The sequence below is a fragment of the Raphanus sativus genome, chromosome 8 (genome assembly GCF_000801105.2).
Source record: "Raphanus sativus cultivar WK10039 chromosome 8, ASM80110v3, whole genome shotgun sequence".
In the NCBI taxonomy this organism is placed as follows: Eukaryota; Viridiplantae; Streptophyta; class Magnoliopsida; order Brassicales; family Brassicaceae; genus Raphanus; species Raphanus sativus.
In genome coordinates, this window is record NC_079518.1 from 12,488,926 (window position 1) to 12,499,038 (window position 10,113).

The 10,113-nt window shown below is 36.2% G+C and overlaps 2 protein-coding genes across 3 annotated transcripts; both read right to left on the reverse strand.

Annotated features, from left to right (window-relative positions):
• Positions 1-902: 902 nt before the first annotated feature.
• LOC108818753 (uncharacterized) lies at positions 903-4,590 on the reverse strand. Of its 2 annotated transcripts, none has more exons than XM_018591686.2 (5): positions 4,286-4,590; positions 3,314-3,793; positions 2,039-2,444; positions 1,854-1,931; positions 903-1,296 (listed from the first exon to the last, which is right to left on the reverse strand). In XM_018591686.2, the coding sequence occupies exons 1-5, from the start codon at positions 4,291-4,293 to the stop codon at positions 1,243-1,245; spliced, it is 1,026 nt and encodes a 341-aa protein (XP_018447188.1). In that variant the 5' UTR covers positions 4,294-4,590; the 3' UTR covers positions 903-1,242. The 2 variants fall into 2 exon arrangements, with proteins under 2 accessions (XP_018447188.1, XP_018447187.1); XM_018591685.2 differs by having other exon boundaries at positions 903-1,299; positions 4,286-4,589.
• Positions 4,591-5,942: 1,352 nt separating this feature from the next.
• On the reverse strand, positions 5,943-9,696 carry LOC108822663 (leucine-rich repeat receptor-like serine/threonine-protein kinase BAM3). Its single transcript, XM_018595800.2, has 2 exons — positions 6,853-9,696; positions 5,943-6,426 (listed from the first exon to the last, which is right to left on the reverse strand). Exons 1-2 carry the CDS (start codon positions 9,512-9,514, stop codon positions 6,095-6,097), a joined length of 2,994 nt encoding a protein of 997 aa, XP_018451302.1. The 5' UTR covers positions 9,515-9,696; the 3' UTR covers positions 5,943-6,094.
• Between the last annotated feature and the right edge of the window lie 417 nt (positions 9,697-10,113).

The window sequence follows — 10,113 nt, forward strand, 5'->3', positions numbered from 1 at the left end:
ATCTAGAAAGTAAATAAATATTTGCGGATATCTACAGATATTTTCGTATATCTCATCTGTTTTGATTAATACAAATAACTTAAAAAATCGATACAAATTTGTTTTGTAAAATATTTTTTGCATGATATATAAAATAAAAATTAAAAGAAGTAGTTAATCTATTTGTAATTTTTAAAACTTATTTAACAATTATAATAACACAAAACTCAATAAAAATATAATTTTCATAAAAAAATCTTTTATTTTTATGTAATATTTTCATATAAGTAATAATGTGAATATAAATGTTCAAATCATATGTTAGAATAATAATTATATAATTATATACATTTAAAACTTTAAATATAATCGAAATATAGATGTATCTATATATTACCGAATCAGAGCGGATATCCGCTTTCCACAATTTTAATATTTGTGATTTGCTTTGATTTTAAGGAATATTAATTTTTAATAGTTGTTTTACTTCAAAATTTTACAGATAATCAAAATTTTCGAATCGAAACGAATATCGAATCGAATCAAATTTAACGGATAAAATGTTTACTTATCAACCTCAGACATATCATCATTCATGGCATCTCTTAGATTGTCTCATCCTAATCAACCAAAAATGTCAACAAATGGACAAAGGTTTAAATAATATAAAACCATTTTTGGAAGAGATCATCCTTGAAAATCAGTGGGTCCTAAGCAAGCAACTGAGAGTAAAATTTCAAAGAGGCTATTGAAGCATGTAAATGAAGCAAATTTAAATTCGAACCGAACAGCCTGATGCCTTAAAAAGGACGTAAAGTCAATGAGATTCGAATCTTCGATTCACAAATAACCTTTGACGTGATCCGAAATATTTTCTTTAACTTGAAACTGTTTTCTGGATTATATGATTAATTATTCATGCATAAAGGAATCTGTTAAATTGATTTATCCAAGAAATAGAAGGCAAAAGAGGTTTCAAAACAGGTAAAGATTCCGTTTTTCGTTTCATTTTTGTAAATGATTAAGAAAACTGAATTTGTGACAAAAAAGATTAAAAACTGAATTATGTTTATTTAGATGCATTGTCACCTTCTTCTCTTTGTTACACTAACAGCAACAAAAAGAAAAAGGGTGAACTTCTCGATAGCTCTCTCGCTCCACTGGGTTCTTGTTGGCACGAGCATCACAAGCAAGCCACACGTACATTCGTCCTCCCCAACTCTTTATATAAACTCAATCGATAACCAGAAAAAGAAGCAGAATTTACTCGGAGTCGGTATCCAAATTCTCCAACCCTTTCAATCCTCTCCGTTTCGGCTGCTGCATATAAGTAATCAAATAAAACAGTTGTTAATTCCCCATTAACCTCATTTGAATCATTATATTTGATTCAAAATTTGCATTTGACAAAAAAATTAAATATTTTTGACAAAAAAAAATCAAATACTTTTGACAAAAATAAAACAGAGATGAAACCCACTTGGTTTTATTTTTATTATATGTGGCTTCAAGTGTTACTTTGCAAACAACTTTTATAATTGTATTATTGACTCTTTTGATCTTTTCCTTAACAAAATGATAGAAAAATAAACAGTTCATTATTCTCTCCATTAGGTGGAGTAGTAGTAGGTCCCATGTCTTGCTATTTTCTTCATTTCATTTAATAACAGAAATTATTTTTAAATTATTAAATAAGGTCTATAGTTCACCACCTTCTCTTGCCACTCATAAATTATTATTATGTAAAATATAAAAGACCTAAACCCATTCCATCTTGTGTTCTTCCATTCTACTAACTTTTACTTATTAAATCTATTTTGTCATTATCACAAAACTAAGGAACTAAAAAAGGATTAGCAAGTAAAGTTAATTACCTTCTTCACATTTTTCTTCTCCCTAACTTCATAACGATTCTTGGTCAAATCAGATAACCACATCCCTGGGAAACAATACTGTCCACAAACACACAAATTAACAACACACTTCCATTCTCATGATTTTTAATTCAAGACAAAAATGAAGTATTTATTTATTTCATTATTAATTAATGAGTATGTACCTGGAGGGATTTATCAATGTTCTTAGCTCGTTTCCTGGGTCGGTGAGGAAGCTTTGTGCCTTTCATAACCAAGAAATCTTGTTCCTTCTCTTTCCTAGACAAGCCAATGTAGATCCTTGGCCACTCTCTTGTTTCCACTTGCGTTGCTTTCTCTCTCTCTCCATTGTTTTTGTTTGTCTCCAGCTCTGGATGAGCCTGAGCCATTGATTCTGATCTGCTCACTCTTTGATGTTGTTGATCATGATTATGATCCAACCCGTTTTGTCTATGATGATCTCTGACGCTAGATCTCTTCTCGATTTGGTCAGGAGACGGTGGAGATCGCTTTGAGCCGGCTGATCTGGACGCCATACGGCCGTCGATGTGCCTTGATGGTGATCCGTTGGCTGATCGATCTTCTAGATTCCTGGACATGGACATGATGAGGATGATGATCAGCTTAAATCCACAGGTGATTTTGTTTCTTTAAAAATAAAGTTCCACACTTGGAAAGAGTTATATGAAATGAAGAAAGTTTTATTTATTATTATTTTTCGTTAAAAATGGAAGAAAATTAGAAAAGGAAAACGAGTTCCACCCTTAACATATTTAAGAATCAGAATCAAAACGCAGAAGAAAAACTAAAGATTTTATCTTCTAGGGACCAAAATGAAAATATGAAGAAACTTAAAATCGATTAATATGGCGAGACGTGTTTGAAGATTAGGGTCTAAGAAAGGAAAGCAAAATATTTTCTTCAAACAAAAATAAAAATCAAAGATTTAGATTGAAAAATCTTTATATATTTGACACAAAAGCAAAACAAGCGAAAAACCTAGAAACAGAGACTTGGGGAAAGACGAGACATAACACAACACAACACTCGGCTTCTTTTGGTGTTTCAAAGGGTATTAATGTAAATTCCTAAAAAGAGTTCTGGATCACCAACTTTAGTGAATGGTTTAGCAGAAGAACCATGAACCAAGCGTCTGGATCTCAAAAATAACTTAAACTAAATATAATTAAATAAATCATAAATCGAAAAAAAATTGAAAAATGAGAAACAGTATTTATGACATAAACATGGACGAACAAAAATACCAAATGGAAAAAAACACACAGACAACAAGTCACGATTAGAGAAAATAACTTTTACAGTAACAAAATCTACACAAAATTAAGAAACAAATCTGTAAAAAAAAGAAAATGAAAATCAAATCAAATATAATCTTACATTTAAAGTAAATAATATATAAAAATAGGAAAATGCATGGAGTGTGAAGATTTGGGCTAAACCTGGAAAGGAAAATTTCCTTGCCGCCGACGAAACCGTTTCTATGGTTTGAAGTCTGGCCAGAGAAAACAGGAGCAGGAGGCGGTGGCATAGACGGATTAACCGATCTTCTCGAGAGCTTGTTCGATTGAGTCTTACCTTGTCCAGAAGACGAGGAAGAATCATCGGCTGCTGTTGCGGTTGAGGAGGATCGGATCTCGGCTCTGGAGATTCTCGATCGCTTCCGCTGTCCCCACTGCAACAGCACATCTCCACAGCCGCGGCCGGGACTAGGATCTTGTTGTTGTTGTTGGGTGGATCTGAACCGGAATCCTTTGGGAACTCCGTCTAGTGACGAGCTGATGGTGCATGATTCGCCGTTAAATCCTCTTCCGGCGGGGATTGAGGTCGTTGTGTCTTCGTTAGATGATGGTGAAGGTCTTAAGTAGGGCTTCTTGGCTCCGTTCGTAAGGGGGAGACAATCTGGGCTTACTCTCTGATACCTTATTAAACCAAAAAAAAAAAATAATAATCAGATCAATACCGCTTAATGAAAATGAAGATTTCACAGTGATTTTTTTACGAAATGCCAATCTCTGTGAGAGTTTTTTTTGAGGTAAACTTTCTTCAAAAATCTTCCTGAGTTTTTTTTTTTCAATGAAGGCTAATCCAAATCAGATTCTATGAAGCTCTGAGAATTTTAATTGAAAATATTTGGCCAGAAAATTTCAGAACAGTTTGGTTGTTGGATCAAAAAGAGATGGTAGCTAAAAACACGTTTGAATATCAAGCTTAGGTTTGACATTAGAGTCATAAACACGTTTGAATATCAAGCTTTTCAAATCAAACTCAGATCCATCGGAAACAATTTAAGAAATTCAAAAAGAAAAAATAATCCAAATCAGTGGAAGACTCCGATGGTCAGCGTAACGCACAGAGCGAAAATGAAAAGAAAAACGGAGAGGATGAAGAAGAAGAAGAAGAAGAAGAGAAACCTCATCATTATACCCCAAGTGCGAACGGATGTTTTTTTTTTTTTGTAAATGATAGGTTTTACGATTTCCGATCTGTGTTTATTTTTTCGCACACCTAATGTCTTTCAACCGAGGACAAGAGAAACACCGCCTCCTTGTTCTTCTTCTTATTCGTACCAAAGAATCAAAAGGAATATTTAAGAAAGAGAATGGAAGATAGTTTCTGTGGAGGAGGAGAGGTAGAAGAAACGGAGGCTCTGCGTTAACAGTGAGGAAGGAAGAGGAAGAAGAAGACGGAGACAAAGAAAGAAAGAGATAGTGGGTGCGTTATTGTGTCAAACACTTCTTTTATTCCTTTTTAATCTTTCAATCCAGTCCTTCAAGTTTCTGTACACTTCCATTTCACACACCCCATACCTTATTGTTACAGATTTAGGCCCATCACAAGGCCCACTAGACAAGACTCTTACGCAGCCAGGGCAGCCAGTGTGTGGTAAAAATACGAATCCGTACCAATACCAGTTTGACAATAGACCCATTTCTGATTGTCACGCTCTACAATAACGTCGACGAAACATATAAGCTGACATGCATCTTATAAGATTCGACTCAAGGGGAAGGAGGGGCTAAAAATAAAACGTGATCCAAAAATCCGAAAAGTTTAACCAAAATCGAATCACAACTTGCTAGTTAAACTAAACTAAACCAACATTTATTAAACTTGAAGAGATATACAAATCCAATTTCAAGAGGTACAAATCGATTGACCGTTGGGAGCTCCAAAAGTTTCCAGTCCCGAAAGGAAGAAGATTGTTTCGACTGTGGTTTACTTTTTTATATGGGAGAGTTGGGAGTTGCTCTAGTTGGTTTAATTTAATCTGATCCAAACCGGAAATCTGAAGCGGGTATTGTTTAACTGAACCAAATAGTTAAGATCCGTGATAATTTGATACTCCACAGTCCACGCCAAAGCAAATTCTTGGACTTGTTCAAAATCGACTGATAAAATTTGAATAAAACATTAGCATCATCAGCAGTCCACCTAATTTTCTGGATTTGGATTTTTTCTTTTGTTTTTGTTTTTATCAGTAAATAATTCAAATCTTGGAAGAGTGTAAGATAATGCAAATTTCATTTTAAAATACAATTTCCCAATATAATGATATGGGATTAGATTGCATATTCAAGATTGATTGAATATTCAAGAATGATATCTTGTTTTAATTTTTTTCTTCTAAAAATGAATTTTAGATTGCATATTCAAGATTGATAAAAACATATAATCAAACTTATTAATTATGCATATTAACACACACAATTTATCTTGATAAACTTTGGTATTTGATGTAGGATATATATATATATATATATATATATATATATATATATATATATATATATATATTATATATATATATTAACAGGAATGTTCAAGGTTCATAGGTCCGTATTCACCACAGGTCCGGGACCAGTCTACGCTAATACCTTTTAATGGTGTAAAGCATCCCATTCACAGTAGATCCAACCCAGGAACGCATCAGTCAAACGACTGCGCTTAATTCAACTGGTGGTATGTAGGATATATATACTTTTTTATAGATGACGCAGGATGTATAATCTCTCACATCTTTCACAATTGTTTGAAATTGCTGAATGGGTTTATGACATCACGAATATATAATTCTAAGCCCTTCCCCTCCTTCTCAACCTTTATATAAACTCATATCACCACTAAATCTTCATTACATTTCCAAAAAACTCTATAACCACATTACACATACACCATAACAAAAAAACTATTTTACTTATATATATTAACTCATACTGGATTTAGAAATTAGTACTGGGGTGTTTAGCTTGAGAAATCATCTGGACAACTTCTCTCATGGTCGGTCTCTCAACACTATGTTCTTGAACACATAGCATTGCCACAAAGAATAGCTCCATGGCTTCTCCCAGTGGCACATTGCTCAATCTCTGGTCAATGATCTTTACCACACCTTGCCTGTTACAATTTGTCTGAATCTTTGACCATTGCACAATGTCTATCCCTTCTTCTCCAAATTTATCTACTGGTTTTCGACCCGTTATTAGCTCCAACAGAACTACTCCAAAACTGTACACATCGCTCTTCTCGTCTATTCTCAGTGTATATGCATATTCTGCTTGAAATAAATTGGATAAAACAGGTTTAGATCGACCGTACATGAGTTGAACGTAGAAATGAGCATTTGAATCGATTTAACTAAACCAAAATGGACTATAATCTATTTAACACACTGAAAAAACTGGTCAATTCAAGTAGAAACCATAAAGAATTAAGCTCAACACGACCTAAAGAAGTTTCTTATTTAGGAAAATAATTATTTTAATAAAATTATATACTACCACGTTTGTTTTAGCACATTTTCAGTTTCATATTCAAACTGTGGATTTTGACTAACCAAACCATACGAAATAGTAATTTGTTCTAGTTCGGTAAGTAACTAAACCAAATATCAAACAAAAGGAACCGAAACCTAAATGCATAGCCATAATTAGTGTTACGTATAATGCAAGAAACAAGTATTAGGAATCAGTCATGTTACCTGGAGCGATGTATCCATACGAGCCAGCGACCGATGACATACACTGAGAAGCTCCATCGTCTTGCATCATAAACTTAGCAAGCCCAAAATCAGCCACATGAGCTTCAAAGTCAGGACCCAACAATATATTGTTTGACTTCACATCACGGTGGATTATAAGCGGCGAACAATCATGATGAAGATAACACAAACCCTTGGCCGCTTCCAACGCTATCTGCAACCGCGTTTCCCATTTCAAAAACACTCCGGCTTTCCCGTGCAAGGCTTCTCCGAGACTACCGTTAGGCATATACTCGTAGACAAGGAGATTAACGTCTTTGTTTGAACAAAACGCGAGTAATCTCACGATGTTTCTGTGTCTGATTCTACCTAATGTCTGAATCTCTGCGGATAAACCGTTGTCGTGAGATGATCCTTTCCTTATGGTTAAGAGTTTCTTGACCGCAACTTCTTCTCCGTTTGGCATTAAGCCTTTGTAGACAACCCCTGCTCCGCCTTTACCGATCACATTGTTCTCTTTAACGCATTCGACAATGTGTTCGCTTCTGAATCCGAGCTTCTGAAACCCTATTAGCTTCCATAGATTCGAGGTACTCCTTCTCATTCTCCTATTCTTGACCACAGCTAAAACGGAAAACACCAAGAAGAACCCTAGAAGGCCTAACCCGAATAACAGTTTGAACTTCGCAGAGATTTCGCCATTGGAATTAGCGTTTTTCTGGTTAAGAAGCTGAGATCGTGATTGGTTTTGGGAACCGTTGCAAGGTTTGGATGAGAATCCGCAGAGAAAAGGGTTTCCGAGGAATGACGTGTTGTTCAAGTAAACGAATTGCCCTAGAGTTGGTACTGAACCGGAGAAGTTGTTGTGTGAGAAATCTGCTGATGTTAAGCTCTTCATGTATCCGAGTTCAACCGGGAGGCTCTGGTTTAATGAGTTCCAAGAAACATTCAGATAGTTTAGCATCCGAATCTTCGATATCTGAACAGGAATCTGACCTGAGATCTTGTTTTGACTCAAATCCAAGGAGGTCAATGACTGACAATCACCAAACTCTGGAGGTAACTTGCCTGACAAGTCATTCCTGCTCATGTCAATCGTTAGAAGACTCTTCAAACTTCCAATCTCACCAGGGATCTGCCCCGTGAACCGGTTCCCGCCAAGAAGAAGAATCTGAAGGCTTCTGAGGTTCCTGATTGAACCAGGGATCGGTCCGGTTAACCGATTGTTGGAAAGATTGATCTGAGTGAGGCTTGACAACCCTCCATTCCCCACCTCTTCTTCTTCTGGTATATCTCCGGTCAAGAAGTTGTTTTGGAGCTCGAGAAGTGATACATTAGGCAAGTAGATCAAACCCTTTGGCAGTCTACCTGTGAGAAAGTTCTGACCTAGACGGAATCTCCAGAGCGTCTCGCATTGGCCAAGATCTTGAGGGAGAGGACCGAACAAGAAGTTGTTGAATAGAATGAGAATCTGTAGCTTTCTTCCGAAACAGAGCGATTCGGGGATCCAACCTGTGAGTTTATTAGTAGACAAATCGATCTCTACCAACTTCCCGTTTGATCCGAGCTTGGCAGGGATCTTTCCGGTGAAGTTATTGTGCCAAAGCTTGAGAATCTGAAGATGGGGAAGGTGAGATACGAAGTCAGGGATCTCGCCGTGTAATCTGTTGAAGAAGAGGTTAAACAACTGAAGCTTTTGAAGTCTGGACAGCTCTAGAGGGATCTCTCCTTCTAGAAAGTTGTTGGAGAGATCTAGAGTCTTGAGGCTTGTCATGTTCCCTAACTCTCTTGGAACAGAACCTGTGAGCTCATTGGTCTGAAGAAACAGAATCTCCAAGTTCTTGAGGAACCCTAACTCTGCTGGAATTGATCCTTTCAAGCTGCAGTTAGCTAAATCCAAGTGGACAAGATTGATCAATCTCCCCAAATCCGCTGGTATCCCGCCGTGGAAGTCGTTGTAGTAACCTAAGTATAGGTTTTGAAGAGTCGTGATGTTGCCTAACTCGTTAGGGATTCTCCCGCTTAGGTCATTTCCAGATAAGGAAAGATACTTGAGACGCAAGAAACCTCCGTAGCTTGTAGGGATCTCACCGTTGAAGTAGTTTCCTCCGAGGTCTAAGTACTCGAGTTGAGTGAGTTTGGTTAGAGACAGGGGAAGTGATCCGGTGAAGTCGTTGTTGTAAGCGTCAAGAGTCACCAGCTGAGTCATTTGACCGAAGTCGAGTGGCGCAAGCTCTCCTTCAAAGGTGTTGGTTGAGATGTTTAAGACCTCTAGGCAAGAGAGCTTGTGGATCTCTTTAGGAATCTTGCCGGAGAAACTGTTAGAAGCGACGGAGAGAAACACGAGAGACGGAAGACGGGAGACTTCTGGCGAGAGAGTGCCGGAGATGTTGAGATTAGAGATGTCAAGACGAGTAATGGACTGATTGGAGTTGTCACAAGAAACACCTCTCCAAGAACAGAGGTAACTGAAATTTGGAACGGTCCATGAATCAAGAGAAGGGTCATAGGAATCAAAGCTTTGCTTTAGAGAGACAAGGACTTTGGCTTGTCTAACAAGTGAGAGGTTAAGAGATGAACTAGAAGAAGAACAGAGGAGAGGAGAGAAGAGCAGAGAGATTGAAGACAAGACTAGGAAGAAAATGAAAATCCTGTCTGCCATTGTAACATCAGAGAAGTTGAGAAGTGAAAGGGAAGAAGGGTATTCCAAGAAATTTGCAAAATCCTAGAAGAATCAATCAAAGGAGATCATCATCATTAGACATGATGATGTTCTTACTGTTTTAAATATTTTTGGGGGCTCACTATGTTCTGGAGTTTGCTGCTTATAGTGAGTGGCTTAATAAGTGAGGACGGTACTCATCATTTCAATGTTGCGTTTTTTTCATGAATATATTAAAATGTGAAAATCATAATTCTAGAAATTTAAAAGAAAAGTGAAAAAGAAGTTGCAGTATCCAATGCATTCTTCGTCTGTTGGATTGAGCTTTAATGCTTTTTTTTTTTTTTTTTTTTTTTTGCTTTTGATAAAAGCAAAAGCAATATATATACACTTTCACAAAAGATGAGAACACACATCATCGCTTTTTCTTTAATGGAGATCGGAGACAATTATAGATATTAAAGATCAGTGCCTCTTGCCTTCTTTTTACCTTCTCTTTATCTTTTGATTTGATTTCTTTTTCTTTTTATTTCCAATTATTAGGATTATTTGAATTAGGTTTTATATATATATATTTATATGATCATAATCACATTATT